This window comes from Passer domesticus, chromosome 11, assembly GCF_036417665.1.
Source record: "Passer domesticus isolate bPasDom1 chromosome 11, bPasDom1.hap1, whole genome shotgun sequence".
Lineage (NCBI taxonomy): Eukaryota > Metazoa > Chordata > Aves > Passeriformes > Passeridae > Passer > Passer domesticus.
This window is the reverse complement of record NC_087484.1, coordinates 14,384,053-14,404,184: the sequence shown is the minus strand read 5'-3', so window position 1 is coordinate 14,404,184 and position 20,132 is coordinate 14,384,053. Positions and strand designations below refer to the sequence as shown.

The following is a 20,132-nucleotide window of genomic DNA, read 5'->3' as shown; positions in this document are numbered from 1 at the left end:
CAGCCCCACACCAGGGACTGAGGCCACCAGGCCGCTCCCGTCAGGCTCTGCCAGCGCCCCCCGGGCGGCACAGAGGGACAGAGCCGGCGGGTGAAGGGAGAAGGGACAGCTGAGGCCAAGGCGCGGGTCCGGCCGCAGGACACCTCGCACCTTCCTTCTCCCCTTCCCCGCCACAAACGCCGGGCGTGCCTCCCCCAGCGCAGCACAGCCCCGCACACACGCGCCCTGCACGGCGGCCGCCGGGCCCGTCCTACCCGGCGAGCTCCCGCAGCGCGGGGATCATGGAGGCCATGCCCAGGCCCTGCTCCGCCATGGCGCCGCTTTGAATCGGGCGGCGCGGCGCGGGGCGGGCACGGCGGGACGGCGGCCGGCAGGGCCCAAACCTCCTCCCGCGGCGCTGCTCGGCTTTAACCGCTTCGTCCCTGTACGCGGGGCGGCCGCGGCGGCTGCGGCTCGGTCCCCGATGGTTCCCGCGGACGCCTGGCCGCACCAGCGGGGCTCTGCCGCGGGCAGCGCTGCACGGACAGGTAACACCCAGCGGGGGCCGAGCGCGCCCCGCCGAGCCTCGGCCGGTCCGGCAGCAGCACTGAGGGACCAGCCGGCCACAGCGGGCGCCTGGCGGAGTTCGGGCGGGGGCTCCAGGGGATGGGCGAAAGGAAGCGCCGCAGCCTTGAGAGTGGCTTAAGCGAGGAGTGGAGCGTGAGGGGCGGTAAGGAGGAAACTCCGGCACAAGGGAGCGCTCGGTGCAGCTCCGCCTGGCGCAGGCACCTGGGTGTCAGGTGCGGGACAGCCCCGCCGAGACCGGCCCCGAGCGCCCCGGCCCGCACCCGGCATCGCCCCGCCCGGGCAGCAGGTGGCGGCGGGAGCCGGCGGGGCGCGGGCGCTGCGGGACGGGCCGCGCGCAGGTGGGCAGCGAGCGGGGAGCGGGGCCGGTTCTGGGGCACTGCCGTGCGCCGGGGCCGGAGGGAGCGGGGCCGGGGCCGGCGGGAGCGGGGCCGGCGGCAGGGCGCGTTCGGCAGGTGAGCGGGCTGGGCGCTCCTGACAGGTAGCGGTGAGCAGCGCGTGTGAGATACAGACTTTCTTTTTTGTTATTGTCATTACTTTCTGAGCGTGTGACGCCTTACGTTCTGTTTCTTTTGCGGAACGTTTTCGTGTGTAAGGTGTAGTGCAGAAGCCCGAAGGGACGCGGTCGGGCGCTGCGCGGCCCCAGCCGGGAGAAGAAAGGATAGAACGAGGGGCCATGGGCAGGTGCGAGCCGCAGAGAGTTCGCGAGGGGACACTCCACTCCGAGCTTTGTTTTTGTCGTTAGCAGCTCCGGCTCTTTCTGCGTTTGTTTATGAACTTTGCTTAGCGTTGTTTCTGGGCTGAAATAAAATCCTCTCGGAGGATAATTCTGTTGCCTGTTTCCACTGTGCTAGGGCTGTGTCGCTTGCATGTAAAACAGCCCACGTGTGTTTCAATTACTTGAACCATTTCAGATGAATGCTTTCGGGAACCTATTGCTAATATTTCATTTCAGAGATGATTATTTTTGTGCTGCAAAATACATGTTTGTCATTTCAGTAAAATTCTGCTGGCCTTCTAAAGACTGGTATCTTGGCATGGACCTAAAATACTTCAAGAAACTTTGCAAAATATAACTGGTTTTATCTTAGTTTGTGTTTCAGCATGTATTGCAGTATTTTCTTCCAGCTGACATCATAAAATGTTAGTCTTTTTAGAGTCATTCATAGAGAAAAAGCAGGAACCATGTAGCTCTGTGTGGTTTGTTAAGTAGAGCTTTAATGGTTCAAGAAGATCAAGTATGTCTGGGTTTTGTTATCAGTGTTGTTTTGAACACAAAATTTTCTAGACTATTTCAATTTAAAGTATCCATTATTGTGAAAACAATGTTCTGAGTGTAAATTTCAAAGACTGAAATGACAGTCACACTGAGGAAGGTGTAAACTGTACTGCTTGCCAGTTTGATGTAGAGTTAAAACTCCTGTGTCATCCCTAAGAGAACAGGATACTGTTGGTATTTTAGGAAGTTCAGGAAGACTTTGTTATCCTAAGAAATAAGTGAAATTTACTGCATCATAGGGTGATTGTTTTTGCTGAGAAAAAATAGGTGTGGCACATAAAGTGCTTAATTTTAAAAAGTGATTTTGCATGGGAATCTCTGGAGTCAACGGTGAGATCATATTAGTATAGTTATTGTAGAAATGCTTTCGTTTGTCATAGTTAGTATACTACATAAATTTGTTGTGAAGTTTCTGTGAGCATTCACTGAGCATGTAATTCAGGCTTTTTTTGTTTTGTAATAAGCACTTCTAACAAATCAGCAGGGAGATCTGCTCCCCACTCTTCCCTGTGAATTTTACTTTCCAGTTGCAAAGCCCCATCTGCTGACTTCTCACCATACCATCAAATTTCCCCAGCTACCCTGGTGTTAGAAATTCCACATGAGAGTGCCCATAACAACTTCACTGTGCTGTGAGGGTGTGAGAAATCTCACTCACGCAACCTAGTGTTTTATAGACCCTCCAGGGAAACAGCACCTGAAACACCTGATTTCATGTCTTACTTTTCTTAAGCACAGGATAAGCATCTCCTCCTTTCTTTCTCATCTCATTATGTTGCACTTTTATGTCTCTTGGCCCCCAGGAGGAAAAGCAGGCATGTTACCATGCATTTGAAGAGAGTGGCTAATTGCTAATGAAGATAGTGTGCCTGGAGACTTTTCTGCTCCAATGCAGCTGATTCATATTGGTGAAAGGATTCTTAGATGAGCAGAGCCCAGCTTGCAGAACTTGGGTCAAGGGAGGAAATTCATGCAGATGGGTACAACTAAGTGTCAAATTCAGTGTATACAGCACTTCCAAGATTTCTGCCGAAGCTGCTGTTACTTTTTTTTTTTTAATTCTTTCATTTTTTTTCTGTTCTGTTCCCTACTTGAGCAGTCCTCTCACTGTATAGCTGCATGATTCTTCCACACCCAAGCCTCTCTCTTGGCTTTCATTATTTATTTACCACATGCCTCTGCAGGTCATTGTACTTATTTTAAGGCACTGAGTGACTTTGCCTTGGACCAGCAGGTCTGAGAGGACAAGAGCATGTTAACTGTACTTTTATTCCCTCTGTTGTTCAGTTCTGAGGCATAATTACTGTTCTGGGGGCTCGTGTGCTCTGTGGATGTGTGTGAGCCATTCCCTCAGAGGCTGGTGTGGCTGCAGTTCACTCTCAGCTGTCCTGCAGGCAGACAGGAGGATCTGTGTAAGTGCACGTGTGTGTTCCTTGGTGCTCAGGAGCTGAGAGCTGTGACCTCCCCAGCTGAGAGGGTGCCCAGGGTCCTGGGAGCTGCACTAAGGAGTTGTGTCAGGCTGGGCTTGTGGCTCCTCATCTGCAGGGCTGCTGCAGTCACAGAGGCTGTGAGTGCTCCAAGTCTCATTTCCCTCTGCAGTCATGCAGCTGCTGACCTTTGGACACAGGGCGCTGCTCCTCTGCACTGCAAGAATGTGGATTTCAGCACTCGAGGCTTTTATCTCTGCCTCTGTTGCTTAGTCAACTGGGCTGGAATGAAGTGGCACAGATTAAAATTATGTGTCACCCTGAATATTGGTCTGATGATTCAACAAAAGAGTAAAAAATGGAAACAGTAAATGGTGGTGAGGACAACAGGTAAGCCAGAAACCTAAAAGCTGATTGTGTACATCCAGCTAAGAAAAACCAACAGGTACAAGAGGGGAAAGAAGTGGGAAAAGAAAACATGTAACACTAAAATCTATTTGATTTCTAAATATAATCTTGACAGGTCCTAGTCCTGCAAGCCCTTATTCGTGGTTTTTTTTATGAATAAGCCTACTAATATACTACTGATCATGTAAAATACAGTATTTTGTAATTTGGAGAAATGGCATATTAGATTATACATTCCTTTGGAATCTAGTTTTATTGTTTGTATAGCAGCAATTACTGTTTTTTGTTTATCTGCAACTACTACTTTTAAAAATAGTTGCCTATATATTTTTTTTTCTGTTTCTTGCTTCCTAGTATTTCTAGAAAAGTATTATTCTTGAGGCTGGTAGCTGTGGAGGAAACTCACAGATGTATTTACTATCGGTATCAGTGTATATCATCAAGACATTTTGAGTGAGAGTTAAAATTCCTGGATTATAGTTTCCTAAAGAAAAATTTACAGAATCTGGAATTTACTCTTTTTAAAAAAACTTGTAGCCACAGTGATGCTTAAACATCCATTAGAGACCTTTAAAACTCTGTACTAGTCATGCTGGGAGAAAATTGGGCAATATGCATTTAAAATGTCATTTAAACTACATTTGAAAATTCTGACTGTTGAAATTATGTAGGTTCTTTTATTCTAATATTTTTTTCAATGAAAATCTGAAAAACTGTACTAGCTAGCATTGCTCCAGTTTTCATAGAGGGAAGTTGTAGTTTTCTGAGAGACTTATTAGAAGCTATACTTTTCCATCTGATTCTGCGTTTTGTACTGATAAAAACTGGAATAGAGTTTATGTATGGGAATATTGATAAAAGTTCTGCTAAATGTTCACTTTCCCCATTGTATTGCTTACTATAGAAATCAGTGCAATGGAGGAGGGAGAAGGGGAATTAATGTTTTTTGTCCTTTTTTCATCTGCTTTGGAAAGCAATTAAATTAAATCTATATGCAGTGGAGCACTATTTATCACTTCTTCATTCCTTGGTGAGTATTTTCCCAGTACTCAGAGCTTCTGCTGCTCTGTGAGGGTTTTGTCAGTAGAATAGACATCAGCTTAACAGCCTGGTATATGGAAATACCTAAAGTGAAAAGTTTAGGGATACTCTTACATATAAGACTTCACGTGAAGTCTCACTGTAATGTTCCACCCTTCTTTTTGCAGTAATAACTTAAATAAAATACTTTCATAGCATTCACTACAATGTCCGAAATACTTCACATCCTTGATAGCTGTTTCCATAAAAGCTCCAAAAGTCACCATGTCTACATAAACAGATTAAATAAATGTAGGGCAGAATCTGATCCCAACAAACAACTGTCCCTGGGCAAGGCTCCACTGTACTGTGGCAGAGAATAAGGAAGCAATAAATTGTAAATGTAGTTCTGAGCTGAGCAACAGCCTAGGTTTGAAGACCTTCTGTGGAAGGTGGTGTCTTATTAGCTCATTTTCAGCCTGACATTCAAGGGGCAAACAGTCCCTGGTGGTGTGATTTGTAAAGCAATATTAACAATGAAAACAAATGACATTGGTCAGATCAATATGGATCAGAAATTCCAGGTTACTGACAGAACCCATTCTGCATTACTGGTCTCTTTATTAAGGTTTTTAATCATTGCTGTTGCTAAATCTTTCAAAAAGGGGTTGAAAATGAAACAGTAAGGATAATTTCTCTATTCTCTGGTGTATAATATTTGTCATAAAATTACTAATTACATTATTTCAGCTTTGATTCATCTGGTCAAATGCTAAGTGTTAGCTATGGTCTTATTATTTACATGATTATTTGTTTTGCTACTTCTAAATATAACTTGATGAACTCCTAGGTTTTTCTGTGGAGGTGTGTACTTGGTTACTGCTCTTCCATACAGGTGTCCAAGGAGAATAAAGGTACTGCATCACAATAGCTCGTCAGAGAGACTGATATTGCTAAGACTCAGAAATAAATTATGCATAAAGAAGATTGTGTGCTTCTCCATGCATGCTTTTGCTGGGAAGAGGATTATCAACCCACTTTCAGGGCTCTCTTGGCAGATGTTTCCTTAATAATAATAGTCACTAGAGGAGGAAAAAAAGCTGGATCCAGTATTTCCCACTTTTGTTCAATTAGTGTATTCATCCCTTCATCTCATTAATAATCAGTGCTTGAATAGACTGATAAAAAACACTGACATGTAGAAAAGCTGAAGTACTAAGTCATATGTTCTCAGCAAGATTATATTTATTTGAATGCAATTTCAAGAGTTTGTTTCTGTCCAAGATTCAGGACCCACTTGTTCCTTTCAAACCAGCTGTTCTCTGATAGCTTTTCTTTTCCAGAATTTTTATAGTTTGGAATGCTTTTGTCCTGCTGATTTATCAAGCTCTTCTTCTAACTCCACATCTCCTCCCATTGTGTTTGCACATGTCCTATTGCTTCTCTTTGTGCTAATTTATCACCTTATGACAAAGGGAAATGAAATTATTTCTATTATAGCCTAAAGGTAAGGCAGTGTAAAGTAGTATGAAGTTATAATTTTCCATTGAGCTGATTATTTTATTTCTGCAGTGTTTCTAGTCCTTCCAAGCTTGATTTATAGAATCAAGATCTATTTAATTGAAGCTAGTGAGGATTTCCTCCTCCCTTTCCAGGTAACATGATGTGTTCAATGTGAAATAACTGAATGTAAAGATATATTTCATTTTACTTATCATCAGCCACTTAATTGTAGCTGTGTATTTAATTGTATGGGGCAGAATATTTTTCACATCCCAAATGACAAAATATTAGAAGCACATAAATTTATATTTTATCAATAATTTTTTTTAAAGAGAGTTAATTATAATTTTAATAATATCAATTTCCTCTTTTTTAGAAGAGTTAGTTGTCACTTGCTTGAAGTTGCATATAGAGGTAACTACTTCACTAGTGCAACACCTATTGGACAAATTTTCTAAAAGCTCATACCTTGTTCATCTTAATCATTGACATTTATATAGCTTTGATCTCTCAAAAGGCATTTCATTGTTCTGCTATTACTAGAGATTAAAAAATAATCAAAAGTAATGTGTGCACTCCTTAAAGTTTCCAGTATCTTTGACCATTCTGCTTGAAACTCAAACCAGAGATTGGCCTCTTTACCATGGGCAAGGTGGTTTGGTCACCTCCTACCAAAGCTGCTCCCAAGAGAAGCTTGGCAGCAGCACAGGACTTGTTTTTTGTCATGCCAGGGCAAATCCCTACTTCTGGCACTCTTGTTGTGTTTGTTTTCATAAGGTGCTTGCACCCTGAAATGGCAGCCCTTGTGCTGTGTGAAAGACCACTACTGGGTCAGCCACGCTGGGCTTTTCACTGAGCTTCTGTCTGATGGACTGACTGTCTTGGGGAAAACAGAAATTATCTGTAATAATAGAAGCACATATTTTGGTTGCATTCCAAAATTTCTTTGTGCTTTCCCTCCTGATTTTTTTTTTTGTGTAGTAAATCTATGGAACAGACCCGTCTGCCATATAGTCTATTCTTTAAGCTGCCATTCTGCTTTTTCCTAAGTAAATTAAGATCTAGGCATTTAAACTCAATAGGATTAATCCATATCAGCCCTCCCCAATGAAATAAGCATATGTTGGATGAGTGATTGACTCGAGCCTGTGTGCTACCTGAGAAGTGCTTCATTAAGATGTCACTTCAGTTATGCTGCTTCTCACTGGACTCCTCACCCAGCAGAGACAAACCAGCAATAGGGGAAAGCTTGGGAAGGTAAGCATGGTACTGACTTGCTGAGTGACAGTAACAGCACAATAAATATTTCTGTGTCATGTTTAGAAACTTAAAAACAGGGATTTAAATATAGGGTATTATTTAATGTTCAAGAGCATTAATTTTGGAGACTTAGAAATATGAGTTATTTTTCATTAATTGTCACCATGTAAAGTGACAGTAAACAATGTGACAGAGTTACTGAGTTTTTGTGAAGGTCAGTAGGAGTAGAATGATTCCTTTGGTGTAGACTTGGGGCTAACTTAATATCCAAGACATATCAGTTAAAGTATTATGTGAAATAAAATGCTTATTTTATATGATCTCCTCCAAAGACATTTTATCCTTGTGAGAGTTGATTTTCCAACAAACTGATTTATCTGTTGATCACAGTTGATCATCTTATCAAAGAGTCACTTTTTGGCTATGTATTTCATTTTAACAATATGTGAAAATCTCCTCTCAAAGTCTGAACAAGTGTTCACGACTTCAGAGTGGTGTAAGAAATATTAATGTTTTCCTTTGAAAGTGTCACAGTTTGGAAAGGCTTTGGACTGTAATCTGGCAGCTTTGGAATCTCACTGCAGCCTGTGAGAGTCAACAATTGTCCCTTAATCATGGGACATCTTAAAATGGCTAACACAAAACGTGTGAATACATTATATGTAAGAATACTCGGTGTTTCAGCAAAGAGGCTCATCACACAAAGGTGATCCAGCTTACCGCATTTTCTGTGTTGTAAATATTGTTCCTTATAGCAAGTACATACTAGAAACTGTATAATTGTGTCTGTCTCACCTTTGGGACTTTAGGTAATTAATTTTAAAGCAACAAATAATTTTTTAACTATTTGTTTTGTAAAATTTTTTTATTAACCTAACATTATTTTGTAAGATGAATTTTTTCATGATACTTATAAACAGGAAATAAAAACTCTAAATAACAATCATGAACACTTTTATGCATTGTTTTCCAGCAGACAAATAAAATATTAGATTTTCATTGTTTTAGTAGAAATGCCTGGATATATCTTTTGTTTAAACTTTTTTTTAAAACTCATTATTTTGTTGCATAATTGCAGTGTATGGTTTAAATGCTTAGGGATGTTTGCTTCTGTTGCAAGCTCAAACTTGCAAAAAAGATAAATTGTTGTGACCCAAGATTTTGATAGGTTTATTTTTTTAATTTTGATTTCTGATGTTTACCAAAAAATAATGGCAAAGTTTTCACCAAAGCATCAGAAGCAGTTTTCATTAAAGAACATAAAGTTATATCCTAATCATAGGAATCCTAAGGCTGAGATTTTGAATAACTTAGTTATGAAAAAATTTGCTCAGGAATTTTGTTCTTTTTCATCTACAAAACATGATTAAAAATGACAGTTGGCAGCAACAACTGTAGATGTTTTATTCTGGCCTAATTATTAAGAACTACAGTACCAGCAAATGAGCTTCCTGTGTGCCCCAGATAGTCTTCTAGTTTAGAAGGTATGAACAATACTCTATTTAGCTTTAGTTACTCAGATTTACTAATGTGCTCCTTTTATCCTGAGCACTTGGGCAAACATAGCTCCTTAAAGCTCTGAGCTGGCACACAGGTGGCACTTGGGCATCTGTGGCTCTGAAGGGACTGGCTTTCAAATGCTGCCAGTTGCTTTGGCCGTGTGTTGTGGAGGACCCTCCTTTTCCCTCTAGCTGGACCAATGAAAAAAGAAACCCAAAAATAACCTATGAATTTTCCATGACAGAAAATCCTGGCTTGCTTGCGGTATAGTAGCTGATCAGTCTAATCTAATAATCTTTTGAACCATGTGGAGCTGAAGGAGGCATTAGTGGGTGTCAGAAGGCCATACTGCCATCTGATAATTAATGAAAACTGGAAAATATTCTGGCACCGCACATCTATTCAGTACTAACTGCAGTTAGCCAGAGTATGGAGGATATGTGGCTATAAATTCAACTGCTAAGGGCAGAATGAATGCATTTCTGTTGTTACTCTTAATGATATTCACGTGATTAACTTCTGGGGTGACCTTAAAACTAAGTTCATTAGTCAGAGTTAGCCTGTGTGTCTCTGCTGGAGTTTTACTATTTGTAGCAAGGTGAGGTTTCCTGCTTCAGCTACCAAGGAGCAGGCACAGGGCAGGGTAAGGCAGTTTTGTGGAGTTGTGCTCCCTCCTCTTCTGCCTGCTAGGCTGTTTGTTCAGGGAGAGCTCTGCTCATAGTTCTGTCTCTCAGTTACGTGGTAACCAAATGTTACCTTCATGCTCAGGGAAGAGAAAAATGGTTCATAATGTTCCAGTTGGCTTAAGGAAAAGATCCTTTTTTGAAGTTATGAATGGCATAGAAGGCTGAAGCCTATTCCTCAGCAAAAAATAGGGAATAAATTATGTCTTGCCTCTCAAGTGGCACCGAACCTGGAAGAAACAGGCTTGGGACAAATACTGACATCCTTGCAAAAGATCAGTGACATTGTAACAGATTAAACAGTCCAAGGTGAGTACACTTTGATTGGAGAAGGCAGAATGCAAAATCCAGCAAAGTCTCAAAAACTGTGAAGCTCGTAATTTAACTGTAATTTGGCACAGTTTGTGGGGTTGAGAAAGTACACAAGAGTCTGTTTAATTCTTAAACAAATTTCAAGTCTTGCCAGTTACTGCAAAGCAGGGCTTAAAAAGTTAATCTGATAATAATGGGAAGTATTTGAAAACAGAAGACAGGTGTTATTCCATATTTCATGGGGTTTTTAGTTGCTTGGGGTCTAATTTGTAGATTTTTTTGGAAAAGCTATTTTTGTAATGCAGACTATTGCTGCTCATTAGCTTTTCTGTTTAGTAATTAACTAGCAGTGCTATAGTTTATTAAGGAAGTAAAAGAAAAATTAAAGCATAAACTTTGACCTCTGAATCTTATTTCAGAGTACTGAGATACCCAAAAAGTTCTACTGTCAAATGAGGGTTCTGCCAACACATGAGTTCTGAGTATGAGGTTTTTATTGATACATATATTTCAGTAAGAATTTCAGAATATTTTCCAACTGAAATGCCCTTTAAAAATAATGCAGCTTAGATTTGTCATGGTAGTTGCATGCTAACAAAAGCTGCATCTTCCTAAACCTAGACAGAGAAAAAGAGATTAAGTATCATTTGCTGCTGTGTCTTTTAGCTCTCTCTTTTGCTGTTGTAAACTTGATACGTAATGTCAGCCTAGGCACAAAAGAGTGACTTGAGGATGGAGTTCCTGAATGAACTTGCTTTTAGTAGTGTAGCCTTTCCATTTATATTTTAGTGTAGTTTGCTCTAATGGAATGTCACAGAGACACCAAGCTTGGACTAAAAAAATCTATTCTTCAGAGCAGTTGCTGGTAATCAAAGGGGTTTTATGAGTAAACTCATAAAATTGTCTCTTTGTTATTGGTACTCTTTCCTTCTAACATGTATTTGCATGCTGAAAATGATACGGTGCTTTGACCTTTGCAGGAACTCGTTTTGCCACAATTCCTGTGTTTAGCTGCTGTAGTTGAGGTTCAGCCTGTATTTTCCTTGCTTTTGGTCTCAGCGTCGGAGGTAGAAGCTCCAGTGTTAATTGGAAGGCCTGATCCTTGCCAACTGTGGCCCTCCAGAGACAGGAAATTTTCCTGGTTGCCGTGGGTGCATTCAGAAGTGATGCACAAGCAAAGATACTCATAGGGGGACAAGGTCAGTGAGGCAAAGGAAGCCTTTGGAGCAGGAGGAGCAGGAAAGGTGCTTGGTGGGAGCTTGAGCAAGTTCTTCAGGAAGGAGGGTCTAGCACCTTTGTGCCCAGGGAAGCTAAATGATGAGTCAGCATGGGACATGCATTTCAGTATAATAAACTGATATTTGGAAAGTATCAAATTGGAGAAGGTAAATTATATTGATGGTGAGAAGAGAGAAGAATATGTCAGGTAAATGAAACAGTACAGGATATTGATTGAATTTTCTGTTCAAGTCTCAGTCAAATGCTTCCTGGAGCAGCGTAAACATTTTGATGTTTACACATGTAAAGAAGTTTATTCTACCAATTCACCTTAATTCTGTTATTTCCTTGCTAATTAATTTGAATGTAGTTCTGCAATCAGGAATTGCTTAAATACATTGCCATGTGTGAAATGGAAAAGCAGGAGTCTTGCTTTCAGAACAGTGCCTTTAAATGTTTATGTTCAAAACTCCAACTTCACATTCTTGGATAAAAAGATGAGGTGGTGGGGTTGCTTCACTTCTGTTAGCATTGTTTTTGTGGGTTATGGTGGGCAATTTAAGTAGTGTTCTTGAGCTAAGAAAAACCTGTTAATGACTAACGAGAGTGAAGTTTTTCATTGGAAATAGAGGTGACTTTAATGGCAAATAGAATGGACCTAATGGTAACGATATATAGTCATATATCAGAAACACAGAAATGAAAATGGATCTGTCAAGTGTAATCCACACAGCAGAAATGGGCAGCAAGTTTTATACCAGGACTTGTGAATTTCCTTTGTAAGGACTAGTTTTAACTGTGTCAGTAAAAGGTAAAAAATATTCTAGACTCTGGACAATAAGGTGGGAGTAAAGCAACACTAAAATGATTTACAGTAGGAAGGTTAGAACCACACCCACAAAGGTCACATGTACTACAATCCCAGTGGTTTCTACAAATGTACATTTTCCAATAGGCTTCAGGAGACACTTATTGGAGGATTTGCTGAACAAATGGAAGGTGTCCTGTGTGATCTCATGTCTCCCAAGGGAATTCCCTTCTCCCACTTCTCACACTGTTTTTGCCCATTGTTTCCTGTCTTTGTGTCGCAACTGTGTGTCATTAACAGCATGTAGATTTTGTTGCTGGATGCAATACTTCCTTATTGTTAAATCAAAATATTATGTCTATGACATTCTGCGTTATGAACTATGAAACTGAGGCACTGGGTGTTTACACTAACACTTGTGTTTCCATGGCAGCACCAAACAAGAACTGCTTCTGTCTCTCTTGGAAGGAGATTGCAATTGCATTGCACTTATTTATTTCCCAAGTTTTTCACTACTTTATATGTGGCATGATTATTAGAGGTTCTGAAAATCCCTAAAGCCAGCTGACTTCAGTTGAAGCTGTTGAAATACAATTGAAAAACTTGTTCTTAATAACCATGGTACCTTTGCTGTGATAATAAGGAAGATGTATGTCCTCTACCTGAGTGCCACAGTAACTAATCTCCTTTAGGCCAGCTGTGAGGCTTGATAGGATGTTCCAGAGCTGAACTGCTTTAGGTTGGTGGCACACCTTCCAAGCTTCTGATGTCATCCAGGCATTTCACCTTGTGTTTCCAAGCTGTCTGCCTACCAAGTCATAGGCTCAAACTCCTTGAAACAGACCTAACAGGACCATCCTTTTCTACTGTAGAATGTAGTAACTCTATTCTTGTTTATTCTATTTCATAAGCTGCTTTTATTCACAATTAATTCTGAAAACACTTTTTAGTGGAAACAGTCTTATTAGTGGGTAGTTGGTATGTTTATATTAAAAATTCAGTTCTTATCCCTTTTGTGTTCTTTTTCTTGACTAAATATTTGTGTTGATGAGGAATGAAAACCGTGAAAGATGCTGAGATAGCATAAACAATAATTAAGGTTTATGGCTAGAGTGTACTCTGGCTCTTCCTACACTTCCATTTTCCTTATGTCAGTACTTCTGACATAGTTTGGATACCATCTACATGCTGTTATTGAACTTTCACCAATGTAAAGGCTGTCCATAATAAAAGTGAGAGCAAGTGCCACTTTAGCAGATTCACTGTATCCAACTTTTAATTTGGTCAGTTTTTTATATTCTAACCATGTTAAAAATTCTGTAGGGAAACTTTGGTTTTGTCCCTTAATTTGCTGTTGTAATATGGCATACATTTATTATTTTGTATTGCATACTTTGATTCTGCACTCCAAAATTTATTGGAAAGGTAATATATTTAAATTACATTAAAAATTAAGATTGTTAAGATACTGAGTATTGATGTTTTCATCACAGAAAACTTAAATCTCATTTCAAAAGTAGAATGATTTTGATTCAGATTAAGGGGTACATTGTTTTTGTCAACAGTCTGATCTTGTGTTCTGAAAAACAGAAGTGTTGGGTCTTACCAAGAGTTGTGTGAGAAAAATCTTGTTTTGTTATTCCAATACTGATTTGCCTGGTGTTTTCAAATCCTAAAGAAAAGCTGCTTGTTGCATGGAAGCAGCTTTGTTTATGTACTTGCCTGGAAATGGTTTCTTATCAGGTACGGAGCCCTGGACACACTGTACTACAGAAATAAAAAATTTAACTCCTTTGCTGCTCTGTTACTTGCAGAAGTGATCTAACCATAACTACTAGTATTAAGAATGACAGTATTCATAAACATCAGAAAATATAATTAGAGTGTAGTAACTTGTGTGTACAGGACTTCAGTGCTAGTGTTATTGACTTGGGTCACCTCAATGTCCCAGTTTCACAGAGAATGTCACTATTTCAGATTTGCTCTTGACAGTATTCACAGCTCTGTGCTGGAAGCAGGTGAAGCTTGTATAAATATTTTAAAAATAACTAATTAAAGCAGAATGTGATCTGAGGTAATCCATTTGGGCAAATTCAGCCCAAAATGTTGGTGTAGCTAGACTGTAAAGAGATTGGGTTTGCAGAATGTTTCATGAAAGGTTCTTCCATGAACTCAGTGTGCAACAGGCTTTTTTCAAAATTACTTGCCTACAAGTGGTATAGGCATAGGTAAGGTTTCTGTTGATATGTTTTATTTGGAGTGCTGAATGCAACAACACAAAGCACAGGCAGTTTGAGATCCTCTTGAATGATGCATGCAAAGGAAACTGCGTGAAACTGATACTGTTGATAAATTTGCATGGCTAGTCTGTACCCTCAGCAGCCAAAGGAAGCTGGAGGCGTTTTGTTTGGATGAAAAGGTATCTTACTGAGGTGAGCTTTTATCTGCCTTATAAGAGAATTGCTCTTAATGCTGACCTGAGCCTCATGAAATTGTTCTGTACTTACACCACAGTAAATGAACTCAGAGCAGGCCCATGACCAGTCTAATAATTCAGTATCTCAGCTTGTTTTACTTCTTATTCATCCAGGTTTATCTGAAGGCATAGAGGAAATGTTGATTCTGTTACTGACCATAGTTACTGTACTATGTTGAATGAATTCCTATGGAGTGAGTAATTAATTTCAGTGTACATCTAGTCCTCCTTTCATGAGATACATGTTTTGTGGACACAAAATTTATCACTGTGGCTGATTTGATAGCCTTGATTTAACAAAGGTCAGTGAAGTTAAAAATACTATTTTTTCCTCTTAAATTGTACCTTGTTCACTGTGTAATGTCGTTCCTAAAAGATGAAAATTCCATGGGTCATTGGTTTGTATGTTGAATATTGGTTTATATAGTTAGTTCTTCATTATCTTTTAGCTTCTAGCAATTAAATACTTTTGATCATCATAAATATATCCAGCCATGTTTATAAGCCCGGGCTGAGAAATACAATCTGAGTGTTCCAGGTTATAAAGCTTCAGACTGACTGTATCACATTGGAAGAATTTTGCTCTTCGAACTACTCATTGATATCATGATTATACCCCATCTCTTCTTTCAAAAATTAGCCATATACTTGCAACACCTTTATTTATATATATATGTCTATGTACATATACAGATACATGTATGTATATAGCTAATTACTTTGATCTTTTGGTGCTCTCTTTTCTGCATTTGGAGTGGATCTATTTTTTTATCTTTTTTCTTTATAAAGCCTAGCGCTTGTCAGTCTACAGGTGTGTTAGATTACTTGCTTCTGAGAGCTGGCCACACCTGGGATACTGTGTCCAGTTCTGGTTCCTGCCACAAATATAGATGTGGGCAGGCTGGAGGTGGTCCAGAGAAGGGCCACAGAGATCATAGGAGGAAAGACTGAGAGAACTGGGTTTGTTCAGCCTTGAGAAAAGAAGGTGTAGGGGACACCTTATCACCATGGTCCAGTATTTAAAGGCTGTTACTCCTGTTTTAAAGAAGTCACATGGAAAAGAGGAGGGGTAATATCTACAGGTTGCTCCTGGGGACACTCCAATTGGTCACAAGACTATTTTTTACAAAGAGGAGCAGTCAGCCATTGGAATAATCTCCCCAGGGCAGTGGTGCGTTCCCCAGCATTGGGCACTTCTAAGATTTGGCTGGGCAGGCTGCTGGACCATCTTGTCTAGAGAGGAGAGTGCTTTTGCCAAGAAAGGTTGGGCCGCCTGATTCTTGCGGTGCCTCCCAACCTGGCATTCTGTGATTCTGTGACTGTGTTCCACAACGAAGGCTTCTTTCACTTTGCATGCAGTGCAGTTCTTTCCTAATGATCTCTCCTCCAGCCTTACTAGTGATACAGGAAAGATAACTTATCTTTCCATATCCTATGCCAGGGCAAACAACAATAACAATGAAATCATAAAGTCACTGAACTCTGGTGATTATTCATTTGTCATAAAGATTGAGACTGATCACAGTAAGGTAAAAACATACCTTTTCTTAATTTAATTAAGATTAATCACCACTGCTGTTTTATTACAGACCACCAGTGCAACACCTAAAGCAATTTGTGCTTTCATGTTATTAAAGGATCGATTCAGTTGTCCCCTAATCATCTTTTTAGTTGAAGGACAAAAATAATCTTGGCATAAATAAAAAGTTCTTTCAGTCTAAGATGAGTTGGGGTGGGGAAACCAAAAAATAAACAGAATAAACAAACCTGAGTAAACCTTGATAAAAATCAGAAACCTCTCTGTGTGTGTTCATATCAAGCTAACATTCTGTATGTTAGTTCCATTGCACAAATCTTTATTATATCTGGATATTTCCAGTAATTTTTAATTAGCATTTCCTCTTACCTTACTGTCTAAAGGGAATATGTGATTGGAATATATTGTTTTAAAGTTTCTTTTGTGTGTCTTATGCCTTACAATGTATTACTTTCCCACTGAGACTGGATAGAACTCCTAGTTTATTCCGAGATTAAAAGACACTAATAGTGCTTGAAATCTATCCTAAGTCATCACATTGACTTAGAGTCCTGGATAACTAACACAGGAATACTACAGGTTAAGCTGTATTTTGGGGGGATTTTTTCCCATTAAAATCTGTAGCAGATTCAAAGCCAAATAAGAGGAGAATTTTCATGTTTTGTAATTATAGATAGTACATTGTAATAACCAGCTGGTTGTTGACATAAAAGCACAACCTGTATATGCAAATGATGCTCTCTTGGCTGTAATTAGAGACAAGAGCTTTAAGAATGATGCAGCAATAGGCAGTATTTGCAGCAGGGATAGAGGAGGTGTGTCCCTGATGCAGACAAAAAGAACTGCAACAAAAGAAAATAAGCTCTCGAGTCAGCATTCTGAACTCCATTGTCACTGCAGTAGCAGCTGCGTGTGGAAATGAGGCAAATAGAATTTGAATGAAGAACTGGAAAAGAAATTGCCACTTGCCTGCATGGATGGAGACAACTATTGGGCCTGATTGCCAATTAACTGATCTGTTTTTTCTGACAGCTTCGATAACAGGTCAAAAATGTGGCAGGAGCTCTCTTTGACCTACTCACTTCATCCTTTGTGGTTGCTCAGCCATAGATACTCCTCTGCACACAAAGAAATACCACAATGGTACCAACAATAGTTTGTATCTGTTTTATGTTGGATGTGGATGATTTCCAGCAGAGTCCAGTGAATTATCTTTAGGTTGAAAAAGCCTTCCAGGCATAGAAAGCAGGTTAGGACTATATAAATATTGCCAGTTCATACTAAGCATATTTTCAAGGACTAAAAAAAAGGATCAAGGGTGCTTCATCAGCATTAAAACAGTGTTTGTACCTACCCTGTCCTGGAGCAGCGGGAAGTGGTTTATTGTAGGTGGAGACTGCAGAAAATCCAAGTGTCGTATGAACGCCCTCAGAGTACAGAGAAATGTTCTCTGGAAATGAATATACCTTTGAGCAGGTAGTCATAGATCCAAGACCCAGATACCTCTGGGGGCTAAATGTTGTCAGAATTGCCTGTGCTCTGAGTCATGTTGGGTGGTGATGGGCCTGGGTGTGCAAGGTATTTATTAGTTTAGATAGAAGGTCCCTGTTTGTGGACTGGAAATGTCTGTAATGTCTGACTAGTTAAGGTGTTGTCTCTGAATGTTCAAACTCTGTCTCTCCTGAATGCCTGAACCATGATTGCAGCACTTTTGCCATTTAATTGACCAGATAATTTACCCTGTCAGGATATCATAGGCTATTTAAGGCTGTCTCTTTAGAGCAGTTATTAGCTTTCTTTTTCTGATTCATTCAGGAACAGATGTTTCTACTGTGTAACTGAAATAATCAACGTCTTTGGAAATCAAAGATTGCTGTTTTATGAAATAGAACATGATGGAAAATCTGAATTATTAATTATAAAAGGGCAGGAGTGAAACTAATTTTATGCAGCTTGGCAGAAATTTATAAGATCTGAGTCATGATAATGGTAAATAGTTAACAACTTTAATGGTGTTGTCTTTTATACTTGCGTAGCTAAATATTTCACTTATGCTTTGTCATGTCATTTCTGTATTTCAGAGGAGTGTCATCTGTTTGGTTTTTGTTTGTTTTTTTTTAGATTTGGAGCTGTTTAAATTTCCTTAGTAATTTGCATTTAAATGTTTTAATTTTTTCACCAATTTTTCCACAGTTCATTATTTCTTTAATTGCCATATCAGGTTCCCAGTGAAGGTACTTGCAGAAATATCTGTGTGAAGGGTTATTTTTTTCTGAATATATATTTTAATTTTTTCCCTTTTCATTATGGACACTGGTACATGCTATTAGTAAGCTTAGCAAAACGGGTAAGAAGGATTTTAGTACTTAAATAAGATCTAGTGACATGAAGGAAAAAGACTTAACTTGCCACCCACACTCAAGGCCATATCCTGTGTGACCCACAGGAGCAGTCCCAGTGAAGACACAGAGAATACTAACCCAAGTAAAGTAGACAAAATCTATTTAAAACAACCCACTGTTGTTTAAGAACTCTGTTTGTATAGCATCGTGGAAGAAAAATTTTCCACAAAAGGTTGGGAAGCAAAAGTACAGTCTTTCCTGAGGGCATCCAGCATGATTCATGCTAAAACATAGTTGAAGTCAGGTTTCCTCTTCTAGAGTCTTGTCCAATGGGTGACAGTCCTGTTCTGCTGATATGCACATTTTTTAGGGAAGAAGCAGCTGCATTTAGCAGACCAGAATATATTTATTGTGAGCTTGGTCATTCTGGGAATATATTTTTTCTTGCTCTAAAGCAAAAGCACTAAACCAGAAGAAAACTTGGGCAAGTTGAGAACTTTGGAAATAAGAACAATGAAAATATATATGAGGTGGATTTTTGCCACTTTTGGCTTATATAGTAAAAGCAAAGATGAAACTTGGACATTTAGGACAGGCACTGTGGCAGCCTGTGCTCTCTCTGTCTGCAGGCAGGTGCTGCTCAGAGCTTAGTGCAGGCAGGCTTGTGCTGCCCTGGGCTTGCCTTGTGTGTGCCAGTGGCCCTGCATGCTGGAAAATGGCAAAGGCAAATACAAACTTGGGTGTGGAGACAACTGCATGTGGCTTCTTTACGAAGCTGCACCTAGTACCAATAAATCTGAATCATCCTGTTGTAGTAAAGCTTTGATAAGAGGCAAAATCTTTCATGGGAGTTTATCAACCCCTGTGAAGGTGCCTTCAGTTTTGTTCTGCTTTTCTAAGAGATCAGTAGAGAAAGGTTCCCACTGAGACTCCAGTCTTTGCTCAGTAAAAGCCTTCATTGAGCTCTTTGGCAGTGTTAGGAGACAGCAGGGTGTCAGAAGAGTGGTAGATTTCAGGTGGTGGTACCTCCTGGAGTTGTGGAAACGCTCTCTGGTGTTCACTGAGGGATTGTAGGTAGGTACTTGGAAGTGTCCCACTGGGGTTTATGTGGTGTAAATGTTGGAGTGCTCAGTGCTTTGCAGGGCTAGATCCCAGCACTAAGCACTGCTTGGCAGTGATGCTGCATCTCACTTAGAAATTAATGTTTCCAAAAATTGTTTCTTGAAGTGTGAGGAGATTTTAATGCTGGAAAACCACTTGAGCAGTGGAGGTAGGTTGTTGTCCAGGGCTTCTCCATGGAAATGAAAACATGAAATGTATGTAAACAGGTGCTGCTGTTGTGAATTTTCACTCACTATTGCAGTGAAAAGAATTGCTAGGTATCTGATGTACTTTCAAGTGTTGTTTGTAATGTTTAAGGTGTGTCAGGCCTGGACAGGTCATTCAGGTCTGGTACCTCGTGTTGAGCAGATCAGTAACTTATATGTGTCTGGAATTAAAGCCTGCCTTATATCTTACCTGTTTATTGTTATTATTAGGTATTAGCAATTGAGGACAACACTTCTGCTGTCTGAAGATGGAGAACAACATAACTACCATCTCTCGTGAGGAGCTTGAAGACCTACGAGAAGCATTTGGCAAAATAGGTATGTTTTAAATAAGGGAGTCATGAGGATGCCATTAACACTGCAAAACTGTTTAGGCTTTGTGGAAGAAATATTTATGGATCACTTGGTTTTGATAGGGCTATGTTTTCCCTCTGTATTGCCAGTAATATCTAAAAAAATACAAAAAG

General features: G+C 40.0%; 2 protein-coding genes across 11 annotated transcripts in view; one reads left to right on the top strand and one right to left on the bottom strand.

Annotated features, from left to right (window-relative positions):
* Positions 1 to 351, bottom strand: part of ATR (ATR serine/threonine kinase) — a 39,203-nt gene extending 38,852 nt beyond the window's left edge. For both annotated transcript variants that reach the window (XM_064385815.1, XM_064385816.1), the window contains exon 1: positions 255 to 351. In XM_064385815.1, coding sequence (XP_064241885.1) covers positions 255 to 313 — 59 coding nt within the window. In that variant the 5' untranslated portion in view covers positions 314 to 351. The remainder of the gene's footprint in view (positions 1 to 254) is intronic.
* The window catches only part of PLS1 (plastin 1), a 277,498-nt gene that overhangs the window by 234,651 nt on the left and 22,715 nt on the right, over positions 1 to 20,132 (top strand). Inside the window, exons 1-3 of one of the 9 annotated variants that reach the window (XM_064385827.1) lie at positions 6,276 to 6,353; positions 7,284 to 7,458; positions 19,876 to 19,983. In XM_064385827.1, coding sequence (XP_064241897.1) covers positions 19,914 to 19,983 — 70 coding nt within the window. In that variant the 5' untranslated portion in view covers positions 6,276 to 6,353; positions 7,284 to 7,458; positions 19,876 to 19,913. Of the gene's footprint in view, positions 1 to 390; positions 528 to 584; positions 710 to 781; positions 906 to 996; positions 1,020 to 1,228; positions 1,249 to 3,639; positions 3,661 to 6,275; positions 6,354 to 7,283; positions 7,459 to 9,932; positions 9,954 to 19,873; positions 19,984 to 20,132 lie in introns of those variants that run through there. The other 8 variants (XM_064385830.1, XM_064385831.1, XM_064385826.1 and 5 more) reach the window with 8 other exon arrangements.